Here is a 17,666-nt window from a genome sequence, read left to right as displayed (position 1 = left end):
AGATGTACGTCGAAAGTGCTTAACAAGTCATCCATCATCCTTATGGTTAAACATCGACCTGATCTCACAAGAGACGCGCACACGCTCTACGTTTTCGTCGTTTTTTGAAGCTGAAGGTCTCCCCGAGCCGAGGCTCATTTTCAACGTGTTCCCGGCCTTTCAAAAATGCTGTGTGTCATCGAAAAACTTGTGCTCTCGATAAGGAATGTTTCCCGTACACCTGTTCCAAGTTTTCACAGGTCACACATGCGGATTCCCCAAGTTCAACGCAAAACTTGATTGCATAACGTTGCTCTAAATTCTTCTGAATCATTTTCGTAAACAAAAGCACAGCTTCAGTGATGGCGCGCTCAAAACTCGCGTGACGGCCGTGCGGAGCTGAAACTCTGAGCAATTTGGAAGGAGTGATCACAAGTAGAGTAAAACAGCTTTACCAGATCGTTCGCAGTGCTGTCAGTCTCATTACTTTCCTCACACACTTCGTACCCAGTATGATCGTTGTAGTTTGGTCCCTTGAAACCCCATAATCCATTCATACACGGCTGTCAGGTGGCCGTGACACCCGTAATACACCCACTTTAGACCCCTGCTCTGCTGCCCACTGAGTGAGTGCGTGTTCCGCTGTGCAGTACCGCAACAAGCTGAATGAGCAGCAGCGGCTGTGCATCTCGCAGCAGCGCGAGGCGCTGAGCCAGCGGCAGGCGGAGGCGGCGTCGGTGGACCGCCGCATCTCGGAGCTGCAGGGCCGCCTGCACCGCAAGCGCCTCCTCAACCAGCAGCACACCTCCACCACCAACAACAACCACACCAACAACAACAACATCAACAACAGCGCCAACAACAACAACTCCAGCAGCATCCTCAACAACAACACCAACAACAAGCAGCAGGCGATCCAGCAGCAGCAACAGCACAGGTGAGTGTTCTTGAATGTTCAGTCGGAAGAGAGAGTACTAAACTGAGTTTTTTCAAACTGTCTACAGTGAGTAGCAGGCAGGCAGGAAAACTACTTTCGAATGAGGTATCTGATCTGATGCCTTAAAGATGTGCAATCAGCATAACTGGCCAAGTCGACAATTGAATCATCATGACCGTCGTCATGATCGTGACCGTCGTCATGATCGTGACCGTCGTCATGATCGTGACCGTCGTCATGATCGTGACCGTCGTCATGATCGTGACCGTCGTCATGATCGTGACCGTCGTCATGATCGTGACCGTCGTCATGATCGTGACCGTCGTCATGATCGTGACCGTCGTCATGATCGTGACCGTCGTCATGATCGTGACCGTCGTCATGATCGTGACCGTCGTCATGATCGTGACCGTCGTCATGATCGTGACCGTCGTCATGATCGTGACCGTCGTCATGATCGTGACCGTCGTCATGATCGTGACCGTCGTCATGATCGTGACCGTCGTCATGATCGTGACCGTCGTCATGATCGTGACCGTCGTCATGATCGTGACCGTCGTCATGATCGTGACCGTCGTCATGATCGTGACCGTCGTCATGATCGTGACCGTCGTCATGATCGTGACCGTCGTCATGATCGTGACCGTCGTCATGATCGTGACCGTCGTCATGATCGTGACCGTCGTCATGATCGTGACCGTCGTCATGATCGTGACCGTCGTCATGATCGTGATCATCAGCATATTTTTTCTCCTCCCATAAGAGTCGAAGGGCATGAAAGGGAAGCAGTGGTTGGGAAGGGAGTGAGACAGGGTTGTAGCCTCTCCCCAATGTTATTCAATCTATATATTGAGCAAGCAGTAAAGGAAACAAAAGAAAAATTCGTAGTAGGTATTAAAAAACATGGAGAAGAAATAAAAACTTTGAGATTCGCCGATGAGATTGTAATTCTGTCAGAGACAGCAAAGGACTTGGAAGGGCAGTTAAACAGAATGGACAGTGTCTTGAAAGACAAAACGAGGATAATGGAATGTAGTCGAATTAAGTCGGGCGATGCTGAGGGAATTAGATTAGGAAATGAGACACTTAAAGTAGTAAAGGAGTTTTGCTATTTGGGGAGCAAAATAACTGATGATGGTCGAAGTAGAGAGGATATAAAATGTAGACTGGCAATGGCAAGGAAAGCGTTTCTGAAGAAGAGAAATTTGTTAACATCGAGTATAGATTTAAGTGTCAGGAAGTCTTTTCTGAAAGTATTCGTATGGAGTGTAGCCATGTATGGAAGTGAAACATGGACGGTAAATAGTTCAGACAAGAAGAGAATAGAAGCTTTCGAAATGTGGTGCTACAGAAGAATGCTGAAGATTAGATGGGTAGTTCACATAACTAATGAGGAGGTATTTAATAGAATTGGGGAGAAGAGGAGTTTGTGGCTCAACTTGTCTAGAAGAAGGGATCGGTTGGTAGGACATGTTTTGAGGCATCAAGGGACTACCAATTTAGTACTGGAAGGCAGGGTGGAGGGTAAAAATCGTAGAGGGAGACCAAGAGATGAATACACTAAGCAGATTCAGAAGGATGTAGGCTGCAGTAGGTACCGGGAGATGAAGCAGCTTGCACGGGATAGAGTAGCATGGAGAGCTGCATCAAACCAGTCTCAGGACGGAAGACCACAACAACAGACATTTTCCCCCAGCTCATTCACCTATGCAAGTTTTTCCTTTCTCTACTAGCTTTCCAGTTCTCGTCTCCCCATGCCAGCTGCCCCCACCGGACCAGCATGTTATCCCTCTTTCCTTTTCTCGTCGTCGTCGTCTTCCGTCCGCAGCTCGTCGTCTAGTGGCTAGCGTTGCTGCCTCTGGATCACGAGGTCCCGGGTTAGATTCCCGGCCAGGTCGCGGATTTTTCCACCCGGGGACTGGGTGTTCGTGTTGTCCTCACCTCATCATCATTTTGGGGATGTGGTGAGCTTGGAAATGCAAAGACTGGGGAATTGTAAGGGCGCTGACGACAACGACGTTGAGCGCTCCACGAACCACCACCACCACCACCACCACCACCACCACCACCACCGCCCTGCCGGCGCCGCCACCACCTTTTTCTTCTTCTACATCTACATACATACTCCGCAATTCACCATACGATGCGTGGCGGAGGGTACCTCATACCACAACTAGCATCTTCTCTCCCTGTTCCACTCCCAAACAGAACGAGGGTAAAATGACTGCCTATATGTCTCTGTACGAGCTCTAATATCTCTTATCTGCGTGGTCTTTCCGCGAAATATAAGTTGGCGGCAGTAAAACTGTACTGCAGTCAGCCTCAAATGCTGGTTCTCTAAATTCCCTCAGTAGCGATTCACGAAAAGAACGCCTCCTTTCCTCTAGAGACTCCCACCCTAGTTCCTGAAGCATTTCCGTAACACTCGCGTGATGATCAAACCTACCAGTAACAAATCTAGCAGCCCGCCTCTGAATTGCTTCTATGTCCTCCCTCAAACCGAGCTGATAACGATTCCAAACGTTTTAGCAGTACTCAAGAATAGGTCGTATTAGTGTTTTATAAGTGGTCTCCTTTACAGATGAACCTCATCTTCCCAAAATTCTACCAATGAACCGAAGACGACTATCCGGCTTCCCCACAACTGCCATTACATGCTTGTCCCACTTAATATCGCTCTGCAATGTTACGCCCAAATATTTAATCGGCGTGACTGTCAAGCGCTACACTACTAATGGAGTATTCAAACATTACGGGATTCTTTTTCCTATTCATCTGCATGAATTTACATTTATCTATATTTAGAGTTAGGTGCCATTCTTTACACCAATCACAAATCCTGTCCAAATCGTCTTGTATCCTCCTACAGTCACTCAACGACGACACATTCCCGTGTACCACAGCATCATCAGCAAACAGCCGCACATTGCTATCCAGCCTATCCAAATGATCATTTATATAGATAGAAAACAACAGCGGACCTACCATACTTCCCTGGGGCACTCCAGATGATACCCTCACCTCCGATGAACACTCACCATCGAGGACAACGTACTGGGTTTTATTACTTAAGAAGTCTTCGAGCCACTCACATATTTGGGAACCAATCCCATATGCTCGTACCTTAGTTAGGAGTCGGCAGTGGGGCACCGAGTCAAACGATTTCCGGAAGTCAAGGAATATGGTATCCGTCTGATACCCTTCATCCACGGTTCGCAAGATATCATGTGAAAAAAGGGCGAGTTGCGTTTCGCAGGAGCGATGCTTTCTAAAGCCGTGCTGATGCATGGACAGCACCTTCTCTGTCTCAAGGAAATTCATTATATTCGAACTGAGAATATGTTCGAGAATCCTGCAACAAACCGATGTTGCGGATATTGGTCTGTAATTTTGAGGATCCGTCCTTCTACCCCTCTTGTATACAGGCGTCACCTGCGCTTTTTTCCAGTCGCTCCGGACTGGGCAAGAGATTCGCGATAAATTCAAGTTAAGTAAGGAGCCAATACAGTAGAGTACTCTCTGTAAAACCGAATTGGAATCCCATCAGGACCTGGCGATTTATTTATTTTCAACCCATTCAGCTGCTTCACAACCCGAGGGATGTCTATCACTATGCCCTCCATACGGGAATCTGTACGAGACTCAAACGGCGGTATGTTTGTACGATCCCTTGCTTTTCCTGGAAGAAAAGAACAAATACACGGCGCAACAAAACTAAAGGATCACTTTTTCGAAACCCCATTATTGACACCCATTTCAACGCATAATTTTGCAATTTGGCTAAAAGGTGTCCACAACCTTCCTCTGTAATGGTGCAAAAGTTGAAGCCCTACGACGTCACCGTCGGGTTTGGCGACGCTTCAAACAGCAAAGCGATGATACGTGCGAAGAAAGTCGACCAGTTCATGTGGGATTTAAGGTAGTGATATCACACTGATACCAAATTTCACCACAATGCTGCCCGACGCCACCCTGGATGTGTCACGCGATGCGAACGCTGTCAATGTCCCCTTTACCCTCATTTTAGTCTCTCCTTTGACGCATCTGCATTGGAGGTCAGACCACGGCCCCCAGCATTGAAATCAAGCGGTTTTCGTAATGGGAATGCTTGTAATCGACGCGAAAAGGCCTCGGAGGATGAGGCAGGGGGGGGGGGGGAGAGGGGACATAAACGGCCTCAGTAAAACCACTGAGTCCCTTGGCGCGTTCATTGCCGCACATTTCGAGACCGAAAACGATATTTCGCAATGCGATGAGCTACAGTACGACGTTCTTCACAGATTTGGCCACTGCTATCACCCGTGCATTTCAGTCCTCCTCTGAGGACAACGCGTGGCTACAACCCCAGTGATCTCGCCCCCCCCCCCCCCCCCTTTGAAGTGTACTATGACAGCAATTTTTGCTGTGTCGTACAGGGACCGTTCAAAACCATTAGACGAAGTTTTGCCGTGCTCCGAAGAAGTGTTTTCGTGCTTTCTTTATCCATCCTTTTTTCGTGCCCTCTCGTGGCATGATCACGGGAGGTTTCGACACTTACGCGTCTGTCAATAAAATATGTCCCTCTAAGACCGCCGGCCGGAGTGGCCGAGCGGTTCTAGGCGCTACAGTCAGGAACCGCGCGACCGCTACGGTCGCACGTTCGAATCCTGCCTCGGGCATGGATGTGTGTGATGTCCTCAGGTTAGTTAGGTCTAAGTGGTTCTAAGTCTAGGGGACTGATGACCTCAGAAGTTAAGTCGCATAGTGCTCAGAGCCACTTGAACCCTCTAAGACCAGCAAGTTGGGCAACACCCTCGGTGCCGACCTCACACCTTTGTTGATCATGTTGAAAACGTAAGATACTGAAACGTTGATACCAATTCAGTCCCGCTGCTGCTCTAGCGCCTGAAGATAGGCAAACTCTACTTACGGGTGTCGAACAGGTTGCCTAGCCGTCAGGTGGTAGAGCAGCCGCGTGGCTGAACTGGTGTCAAATTTTCAGACAGGTATATTTTTAAAGCGCTCAAAGGTACCCGGGTGGCAAACTGCGTAGCCTCAGAGGGGCACTTTGACATTTGATTCACAAACGTGTCAATGTCTAATCCTCCCGTCCTCACATCATAAGAGGGCGCGAAAAAAAGGAGAGATGAAAACGCATACGAACACTTTACTGCTTCGGATCACGATCAGATTTCGAGTGGTTTCACCCTCTGACACAGAAAAATTGCTGTGACATTACAGTCCAAAGGGGCGAGATGTCCTTAGAGTAGGGTTGAAACGCCCAAGTGACAGCAGAAGTGGCCACATTTTTCAAGAACGTCGCCCTGTAGCTTACCTCATTGCAAGTTATCGTTTTCGTCAAGGGACTGCGTGGTTCCATTGACGCCCTTTTCTACCACCCCCTTAGGTCTTTTCGTCTCGTGGTGGTGTGTCTGAAATGTTTCCTCGCCCACCCATAAGAAAACCGAGTGATTGCAATGCCGTGTGTCGCAGTTACGACGCTCATCGCAGAGGCGTCGAAAGAAGGGGTGAAATGGGGGCAAGAGGGGATGTGACAACCTTCCCATCGTGTGGCTTCGGGCACAGTTGTGGTGAAATTTGATGCCAGTGTGACACCATTAACCCACATTACACTTCAGATGAACTTCCGATCTCTGACCTTATTTTCGGATGTGTCCACACCTTGTCCTTCGAAGCGCCGCCAGGCCGGAGGGTGAAGTCACAGGGCGCTACGTACTCGTACCATTACAGACTTAGGTTATGGGCACCCTTGCGCCAAATTTCAAACTTACGTGTGCTAATGGGAGAGAACAACGGGCTCTCTAAGAGTTGTCCCTATAATTTTTTTCGGACTATAAATTGCGGATCTACTAACTCAGTATCACGAAGCAAAGTAGACTGATCAGATAACAGAAGTGACCTGGATCAAATTCTAAAATACTCTTATTGAGCAATTTTCAACCGTCGTACCAAAAATGTAACTTCGTCACAAACCAACTGTCGTACCGCCATAAAGTGAATATAAGATATTCTGCACTGGACTGCAGTGGAGTAACTATTCTTCTTCCACGTGCAAGACTCAACATAGCCTCGCTGCTGCAAGAAATCGCCGATTCTTGCCAGTGAAGACTAGTGCACTGATGATTTAACCACCGAAACGCGTCGATGAAATAAAAAGGTTGTGACTGATGCAGGATAATAGTTTTGCACTTCAGATCGATCACAACAATCGCCCTAAATGTGTGTGACCAGCTCCGTTCTTACTGCTCTGGTGACTGGCCTTGCTTCTGGCTGTGCACGCCCGTGCTGTGTGCCGCAGACTGGACCGCCTCGCTTGTGCCTGCCTCCGCGGCCAGCCCAGGGCGACCCTTGACCCCCGCACCTCATTACTGGGACCTCCACCACCTCCTCACCCCTCCGCCGGCGCCACGCTTCCGCCTACACAGTGGGGAAACCGTGACGCGTCAACTCGGCGCTTTTCCACAAAAAAACCGTAACCCTTACACCTTGTGCCGGCTTCCTTATCAGTAGCCACAGTTATTAAAATTTGCCGGGCCGTCGCCTAGAGTACATTTGCGGCTCTCTGTTCACTGTACGTTTAACACGGAAACCAACACTGTGCTATGTATTCCTCAGCGTTTGCTGTCATACTGAGTACTTCAGAATGAATAAAGTATCTGGTTTTTTAACGCTTACGAGGAAATCTCCCCATAGCACCCCCCTCAGATTTAGTTGTAAGTTGGCACAGTGGATAGGCCTTGAAAAACTGAACACAGATCAATCGAGAAAACAGGAAGAAGTTGTGTGGAACTATGAAAAAAATAAGCAAAATATACAAACTGAGTAGTCCATGCGCAACATAGGCAACATCAAGGATAGTATGATCTCAGGCGCGCCGTGGTCTCGTTAGCGTGAGCAATTGCGGAATGAGAGGTCCTTGGTTCAAATCTTCCCTCGAGTGAATAGTTTATTTTCGCAAAGTTGTGATCTGTCCGTTCGTTCATTGACGTCTCTGTTCACTGTAATAAGTTTAGTGGCTGTGTTTTGCGACCGCCCCGCAAAACCGTGCGATTAGTAGACGAAAGGACGTGCCTCTCCAATGGGAACCGAAAACATTTGATCGCAAGGTCATAGGTGAACCGATTCCTCCACAGGAAAACACGTCTGATATATTCTATACGACACTGGTGACGGCATGTGCGTCACATGACAGGAATATGTTGTCGACCCACCTAACTTGCACACTTGGCGAACGGGTAAAAAGATTCTTCTACCTTGCCCGATTTACGTTTTCTTGTGGATGTGATAATCATTCCCAAAAAACTTATGAAAACATAAGAGTTTGTCACATAAACTGTAACAAATGAATGCAACAGATTCACAGTCGCACAGTTTTCCCAGTGCTCTGTCAAAACATATGTTTTTAACGTTTTCAAATTTTTCCGTGTGTAGACCGTCAAATCCTGCATATGTCCAAGCAAATCTGAACATGTCGTGGAATTTTGGAGAGCGAAGTTGATTATATAAAAAATTAAACGTCTCACGCGAGGAAAGACTTGAACCAAGCACCTCTCGTTCCGCAACTGCTCACGCTAACTACGGGACCACAGTGCTCCTGAGCTCGCACTGTCCTTGACGTTGCCTATCTTGCGCATGGACTACTCAGTTTGTATATTTTACTTCTTTTTTTTCATAGTTGCACACAACTTCTTCCTGTTTTCTCGATTGATCTGTGTTCAGTTTTTCAAGGCCAATCAACTGTGCCAACTTACATTCAACTTTATTTTAAATGCTACACCGAATGAAAGAGCAACTCACAGCTTTTCTTAAGTTTTCCATGTGAACACCATTTGTCCCACAGCACACACACAGTCGATAGGCGAGTTCTTCCCAAATCTTGATCAGTGTGTCTAACTTAAATGTTGCAACAACTGCTTCAACCTTGTTTCTTAACACTTACTTGATGTTTGGGGTCTCTAAAAACACCCCAAGGCTCTTGTAATTACAAACAAACAGTTTTAGGTTGGACATAGCTTTGTCATCCTCGAAATAGGATTCTTCTGGACGTTTTATTATTGTGTTGTTGTTGTTGTTGTCGTCTTCAGTCCTGAGACTGGTTTGATGCAGCTCTCCGTGCTACCCTATCCTGCGCAAGCTTCATCTCCCAGTACTCACTGCAACCTACATCCTTCTGGATCTGCTTAGTGTATTCATTCTTGGTCTCCCTCTACGATTTTTACCCTCCACGCTGCCCTCCAATGCTAAATTGGTGATCCCTCGATGCCTAAGAACATGTCCTACCAACCGTCCCCTTCTTCTAGTCAAGTTGTGCCACAAACTCCTCCCCAATTCTATTCAATACCTCCTCATTAGTTATGTGATATACCCATCTAATCTTCAGCATTCTTCTGTAGCACCACATTTTGGAAGCTTCTATTCTCTTCTTGTCCAAACTATTTATCGTCCATGTTTCACTTCCATACATGGCTACACTCCATACAAATACTTTCAGAAACGACTTCCTGACAGTTTAATCTATACTCGATGTTAACAAATTTCTCTTCTTCAGAAACGCTTTCCTTGCCATTGCCAGTCTACGTTTTATATCCTCTCTACTTCGGCCATCATCAGTTATTTTGCTCCCCAAATAAAAAAACTCCTTTACTACTGTAAGTGTCTCATTTCCCAATCTAATTCCCTCAGCATCAACCGACTTAATTCCACTACATTCCGTTATCATCGTTTTGCTTTTGTTTTGACGTTCACCTTATGTCCTCCTTTCAAGACACTGTCCATTCCGTTCAACTGCTCTTCCAAGTCCTTTGCTGTCTCTGACAGAATTAAAATGTCATCGGCGAACCTCAACGTTTTTATTTCTTCTCCATGGATTTTAATACCTACTCCGAATTTTTCTTTTGTTTCCTTCACTGCTTGCTCAGTATACAGATTGAATAACATTGGGGACAGGCTATAACTAGGGTGACCATACGTCCCGATTAATCGGGATTGTCCCGTTTTTTGAGGCTCAAAAATTTGTCCCGACTTTTTTTTAAAAAACAAGCAATTTGTCCCGATTTTCAAGTATTATTTTCATACATTTACAAAGTGGTTAAAATATTTTGTCAGTGGTGATTTTATAAACTATCAGTTGAAATTGACATTCCGTACGTTGGTACCCCCTGATAATTGACAGCTTAAGCACTATAATTGTTGCGTACACTTATTTTCTTTGCTTTTGCTTGCCATTGTTGATAGCACTCAGTATCAGTATCAGTTTCGTGAAGCGCTAGCACGTCGTGGTGATGCCGAAACGAAAATCAGTTTTCGGAAGAGCTTCAGAGGAAATTTCCTTGCTTCACTGCTACAGACAATGACTATTCAGCAAAATGGCAGGTTCCTTGCAAAAAATGACGAGATATTTTGTAATTTCAAATACACAGGAACAGAAAAACGTAGCTGCAGCAGAAGGAACCCTGCCATTCCATGTTGTTAAACACCACCAAAGCAATCGTTCTAATGACTGCAGTGTTCAACAAACAAAAAAACAAAACAAAAAAACTGATTCTAAGATTGCAGAAAATGTTTCGTGTGGAAGAACAAAGTGTGAAGCAATTATAAACAATGTTATAGCTCCGCATTCCCAGAAACCGGTAATAGCTGTCGTAAACAGTGCAAAATACTTTTCAATATGCTAGCATCCACGGGCACCAGAAAATTTTTCCTGTGATAGTTCAGTATTTTTCTGTAAGTGAGGGTGGAATGCAGACGAAATTGCTTGATCTTGATGAATCGCAGAACGAAAAGTCCGAAACAACTTCCTATTATCTTTCTCATGTTATACAGCCATTCAGTATCATCTCAAAGTGTGTTGCATTTGGTGTAGACAATACTAACTGTAATTTTGGGGGGTTAATGAAGAAAGAGGTTAATAATATTTTCACACAACTGAGACAAAAATTAAAAAAACTCTTAACATTCTTGGCATAGGTTGTCCGGCACATGTTGTTCATAACACACTTCATAGCGCTTGTGATGTTTAACCTGTTGACATTGACTGCATTGTCAGGAAGTTGTACAACCATTTTCATAATTTTTCTATTCGTGTTGCAGAACTCACTGAATTCTGTGAATTTGTTGGTGTCACTTACAAAAATTTCCTTTCCTTTTCCAAAACAAGGTGGCTTTCATTGTTGCGAGCCATAGAAAGGATCTTGAAAATGTATGAACCTTTCAAATCTTACTTTTTGTCACAGTCTAACTCAAAGTGCCCTGCAATCTTAAAGAGTTTTTTCAGTGATCTTATAAATGAATGTTATTTACTTTTTGTACATTCACAAATGAGTGTTTTCCAACAATCTATTCTGAGCATTGAGAAACAGAATAATTCCATATGTGAAGTATTTAGCAGTCTTAAATAAAGCTTTGACAAGTCTAAATTCAAGGAAACATCAACATTTTGTACCACTAAGTGTAAAAAAACTGCTGGATAATTATGATGACCAGTGTGTTAAGAAATTTGACATAGCAGTATCAACGTTTTATGATGCTTCAGTAGACTATTTATCCTCATGGTTACAGGGAATAGCTGAGTTTTCTGTATTCTCATGGATGATGCTCACAGAACCACCGTAATGGTCAGTAGTGGAAAATACTTTAATGTGGCTAAATGAAAAGGGCATTCTAGTAAATGACAGCCTCTTATTTGATGAAATAGTTCATATACAGTCATTTGTAAAACAAAAGTGGAAACAGACAGTGAACAATGGAATCAGTTGATGGCACATGAAAAATGGTGTAGGTTTTTCAGATCTTGCCACTGTAATGAACAGTGCAGAGAATCGCTTAATACAGTGCAGTACGTCTTTTCACTCCCTGCCCACAACGCAAATGTTGAAAGAGTTTTCAGCTTACTATCGTCACAGTGGGCAGATGAGAGGAATAGATTTACAGTGAGGAGTGTTAAGTGTATTTTACTGACCTGTTTAAACTTCGGTAAATACGGTTGCACTGACTTCTATTCATACCTATTAGGCAAACCTGAGTTACTGATTGAAATTTCATCTTCGAAGAAATATGAATGCAGTGTGGAATCCACTAAACCATAAATTCCTTGTGTTCACTAAGAACATTTTTGTAGTGATTGCTACTGTGTGTCTTTCTACATTCCGTGTTATAAATGTTACATTTCTTAATAAGTAAATTTCTTTCCATTCTTTGTTTGGTTTTGTACACACACACACACACACACACACACACACACACACACACACACACACACACACACACACAAAATATCAGTGAAGGCTATATTTGCAGAGGAAGAAGAAATGTTAGAATTTTATTATTACTGAGCAAAATATTTATGGTTCTATCGCAGTTCGTAGTACAATAATTTGATCTTCTTTTCAGTGGGGTCAGAAAAATACCCCAGGCATGCAATGTGGTTTTCAGTTTTCTCACGAAAATGAGAACTAGGCAACACTGAAACTTCTCAACCAAAATTTTTATGTCCATTGTTGTAACCATCTATTAGAAAATACATACACGTGCATGGTTGGAGCAGATTCACAGTTGGGAATTGCGGTTTGTTGAACTAAGGTATGATACTATATTTGAATCATCATAGATCATGATAAAGGCTTTGAAAGGGGCTACTGGCTCGTGCAGGTTTTAGCAGGGAATCAGTTTTTGGAAAGAGGAATGAGAGTAATGCTGATGCAGACGTGGCAGGATGATACACGGGTCGGAGATGAGGCAGATGTAAATGAATGTGGTGGTGGTGATTATGATATAGGTGGACAGGTAACTGATGACATAGTACCACCTCATGTGTGCAAAAAGGCTTCCAGGAGTACAATACGTGAAACTGAATAATTCCATGTCACCTTAGGCCACAAATACAGCAAGGGCAGATTGTCTAGGCCATTTTATCACCAATCACAAGCAGAGTGTAATAGTAATGCATAATAATAACAACCATGCTGAAGACAGAAATTCTACACACATATCTTGAACGCTGGATTGAACTTGACTCTACAGAACTATAAGCATTCTATGTGCTACTAATAACAGCTGGTTTACACAAGGCATGTGGGGAAACCTTCGAGCCAATTTCGATTAGATGAGCATGGGTTACCCTTATTTCAAGCCACAGTGAGCTTTTGAAGATCGCATGGTATTCTGATGCACCTCCGGTTCTGCGACAAATAAACAAGAGAAGAAAGGAAAGCAGTTTCTGGAACAAAAGCTCAACCTGTGTGGGTGTGTTTGAAAGGTTCATTGATGCATGTATTTCATCTTACATCGTAGGGCCTTACATTACATTTGAAGACGACCTGTCAGCTTTCAGGGGACAGTCTCCATTCAAGGTGTACAGTCCTTCAAAACATTTCTTTTCCAGTCACAATCTTTTTAGAAGTTTGCAACTTCATAGTAGCATGCAACATTCGAGTTGTAATTTCAACAGTGTGCATGGGTCTCTCAATATGTCATTACTATTTGTACGAAAATACGAGGGTTGGAACTTTAATAGTGGCAACTATTTATTTACAGCTCGTACAATATAGATACGTGTTTCAAAGGCTTACTGACCTTCAAAGTAGTCACCAGCATTGTGTATAACCTGTTGCCAGCGATGTGGAAGTTTTAGTATACTCTTAGCAGTGCCAGTTGTATTGACAGTTTTTGCGGCACGGTCTATTGCTCGACGAATTTGTGGCAGTTCTGAAGCAAATGCCGTGAGTGTTTCCTTCAGTTTAGAAATAGAGTTGAACTCACGAGGGCTTAAGTCAGGGGAGTGCAGTAGGTGGTATAGCACTTAGCAGCCCCATCAGTTCAACAAATCAGTAACAGCTTGCACTGTACGTGCTTGAGCATTGTCCTGCAAAATGATGGTATGGTCCTGCAGAAAGTATCATCACTTCTCTCTCTAAGCTAGTCGTATGTTGTGTTCTGTAAATGAACAGCATAGAGACAGAAGCTGAGCTGGTTGTTCACAAAAGAGCTACCGTAGCAACAACCAGCCAGAAAAGCGAGCTTGGTCGCGTCTTCTGTTTCGTTCATGGCCCTCAAACACTCTGCGGAGGAGAATTACGCAACTGTCACGATCGTGTGCTTTGTTTCCTTGTGCTGATTTTTGTTTATGATACATAGAAGAATATTTGCGGATAATAGCGAAAGTGGGCAGCGAAGTGACGGTGCGATTTTAATCATGCGAGGTGAACCCAGTGCTTCAATGTAACGGAAAACATTTGAAGGAATTCAGTATGGAACTGTGCTGTAGCAGTGTTGGTAATTCAGCCACAGATTACTGGAATGGTATCATTGCCACTTCAGTCATCGTGAGGTGATCTGTCTGAAAAGGAAGAAAGGGAAATCGTGAAACAGTAGAAAACTAAATTACGAACCAAACTACTTTCTGTGCATAAGTATATGCACTTTTGAATACTTTACGTAAGTGGTTTCCAACCTTACTTATGCGATTAATCACTTAACTAAACTGTGAAACGATAGACTTTTGTGGAACACTTATTTTTTAAATATGTGTGTGTGTGTGTGTGTGTGTGTGTGTGTGTGTGTGTGTGTGTGTGTGTGTGTGTTTTTTAATGAATGACAAAGGAATTCATGTTGTATCACAAGTGCTACCCACAACTCCTACTCAGATAAGAGAGTCAATTATCCACAGTGAGGGTAGACACTTGGTACAAAACAAACTTCCCTTGCATTACTCCTCTCCATTGTGCCAGTTGCTTGACCTGCACACTGCAATCTCGTTTAAAATCAACCAAGTTAAAATGAGTGCAGTATACTTACTGTTCGTAAATCATTTGATTGCTCCACACTTTACTTCTCAACTGGCAGAAATTGGAAGACTTCACGCTGTTATCGCTTTGTGTCTGACCACAGCCAATAATAATAATAATAATAATAATAATAATAATAATATGTACAGCACTATAGTAGCCTTGTGTAGTTACTGCTGTGTCATGCTGTCTGTTTCGGAGTGAATAATGAAGCCATTGCTGGGGTGCTGCAGGTACTTCCCACAACTTGGAGAATACATTTTCTTCAGATATTTAGGCTTTGTTACGTTCAGTCTCACTTCTGTCTTCAGCAATGTATGGCACAAAGCACAACATGTGTGTAGTGTGTGGGCTATGTGAAGAAGCTGTAACCTCCACCACATTAATGCTACTAGTTAAGAAAAGTAATTATTGATAACTTGTATGATCAATATTAGTAAAAGAAGTTATGATAATAGTAATTATCTTTTGGAAATAATTGTTTTGTTACTGAAACAGAATTGGATCGTTTGGCTTTTAACCCTCAGAAAATTTCATTTTACCCCTTAGGGGGTGATTACCCACAGATTGGCAATCTCTGCTTTAAAAAGTAAGTAGTGAACGGAAGACACGGAGATACTTAGCTGTATTCTTGATTGTTGGAACTGAATGCTACAGTTGGCTATGTAATAGTATATACCAATGGTTGACAAACTACTTAGACAAGAACTAGTGCTGATGTGGTGAGGTGCATCTTGGGTCACTTACATACCCATGTTATCAACTGTTCACCAATACACACTGTGATCAAAAGTATTCGGACACCTGGCTGAAAATGACTTAAGAGTTTGTCACACCCTTCATCGGTAATGCTGGAATTCAATGTGGTGTTGCCCTCCCTTAGCCTTGATGACAGCTTCCACTCTTGCAGGAATATGTTCAACCAGGTGCTGGAATGTTTCTTAGGGAATGGCAGCCCATTCTTCATGGAGTGCTGCACTGAGGAGAGGTATTGATGTCAGTCAGTGAGGCCTGGCATGAAATTGGCATTCCAAAACATCACAAAGGTGTTCTATAGGATTCAGGTCAGGACTGTGCAGGCTAGTCCATTACAGGGATGTCACTGTCGTGTAACTACTCCGCCACAGGGCGTGCATTATGAACAGGTGCTCGATCGTGTTGAAAGATGCAATCGCCATCCCTGAATTGCTCTTAAACAGTGGGAAGCAAGAAGGTGCTTAAAACATTGATGTAGGCCTGTGCTGTGATAGTGTCATGCAAAACAAAATCACGACCACACCATGACACTACCGCCTCTGAATTTTACTGTTAGCAATACACACACTGGCAGATGACGTTCACCACACACTGCCATTGGATCACCACATTGTGTACCATGATTGGCCACTTCACACAACGTTTTTCCACTGTTTAGTTGTCCAATGTTTACGCTCGTTACACCAAGTGAGGCGTCATTTGGTATTTACTGGTGTGATGTGTGGCTTATGAGCAGCTGATTGACCAGGAAATCAAAGTTTTCTCACCTCCCGCCTAACTGTCATAATACTTGCAGTGGATCCTGATGCAGTTTGGAATTCCTGTATGATGGTCTGGTAGATGTCTGCCTATAACACATTATAACCCTCTTCAATTGCCGGCGGTCTCTGTCAGTCAACAGAGGTTGGCCTGTGCACTTTTGTGCTGTTCGTATCCCTTGACATTTCCATTTCACTATCACATTGGAAACAGTGGACGTAGGGATGTTTTGGAATGTGGAAATCTTGCGTACAACATATGACACAAGTGACACCCAATCACCTGACCATGTTCGAAGTCCGTGAGTTATGCAGAGCACCCCATTCAGCTCTCACGATGTCTAATGACTACGTGGTCGCTGATATGGAATACTTGGCAGTAGGTGGCAGCACAGTGCACCCAATATGAAAAAAGTTTGTTTTTGGGGTGTCTGGGTAATTTTGATCACACAGTGTAAAATACTATGTTACAAACCCCAACAGACTAACTACAGTAAGGGCATGATAAGCTGAATGCCAGCCCACAAATACTGATAGCTAAAGGTCGGCTTTATTCGGAGTGTTTCGTGTCGTCTGGTCTTTTTCCGACTGTTGACGACCTCGGAGACCTAGCAGCTCTGATATTATAGTGTTGAGGTGAAGTGAAGTGTTAGTACCAACTAATAATAGCATTTGTACTTACATTTAAATGTTCTGTTGAATATGAGACACCATTGAAATTATTCAAATGCTGGTTTGGTTTTTCTCATTCCATTGTATTACAAGTTTCAATTTCATTTCGTATTCCTTGCTAGAAATATGTACCACATTTGAAGATGACTCTCTCTCTGTAATGAACATTCACGAATCTCTCATATCTCTCTCTAAAAATTTATAACATAGTATTTGCTTAAAGAGGGAAACTATGTAATGATAGAATAGTTGTATGAAGGAATAATTTTTACGGCAAAGAATGACTTAGTCTGGAAAATCAGTGAAAATACAATATAATGTGGGGGAAGAAAAAAAATACTTGTCCTTTGATACAGTCATGAACTGTGGCAGAAACATAAATTTTCCAACAGAATTCCTAAATTTATTCACTGATTCCAGTATGTCCTTGCAATGTCCCTTCTAAACAAAAGCAGAAATATTAACCATAAAGAGAAAGGCACGAACCAGTATTTTTACCGTGAATTCTATTCATTCTGTGCTATTCAGCTGTAAAAGGCTCAAATTTCTTGTAATGTACACTAAGACTGTGAATATAGCACAAGGTTTGGATGATTATAATACTTATACATTTTAATTTATAACAATATACTTTGTACAAATTAGTAGCTAATGAAGTGATTAACTGAAAATTTTTTTACAAATGAGAAAATCAATGGGGAGAAAGACTTAACAAAGTGGATCAGTTTCAGCTATTCTTCCATTATATTTTTAGATTTAGAGTTTTTGGTTTTGAAGTAAAAA

General features: G+C 43.3%; 1 protein-coding gene across 2 annotated transcripts in view; it reads left to right on the top strand.

The window, feature by feature from the left end:
- The window catches only part of LOC126106913 (apoptosis-stimulating of p53 protein 1), a 315,526-nt gene that overhangs the window by 210,746 nt on the left and 87,114 nt on the right, over positions 1-17,666 (top strand). For both annotated transcript variants that reach the window (XM_049913332.1, XM_049913331.1), the window contains exon 5: positions 630-916. In XM_049913332.1, the coding sequence (XP_049769289.1) occupies positions 630-916 (287 nt within the window). The remainder of the gene's footprint in view (positions 1-629; positions 917-17,666) is intronic.

This window comes from Schistocerca cancellata, chromosome 10 (assembly GCF_023864275.1).
Source record: "Schistocerca cancellata isolate TAMUIC-IGC-003103 chromosome 10, iqSchCanc2.1, whole genome shotgun sequence".
Lineage (NCBI taxonomy): Eukaryota > Metazoa > Arthropoda > Insecta > Orthoptera > Acrididae > Schistocerca > Schistocerca cancellata.
This window is presented reverse-complemented; position numbering and strand designations above follow the sequence as displayed.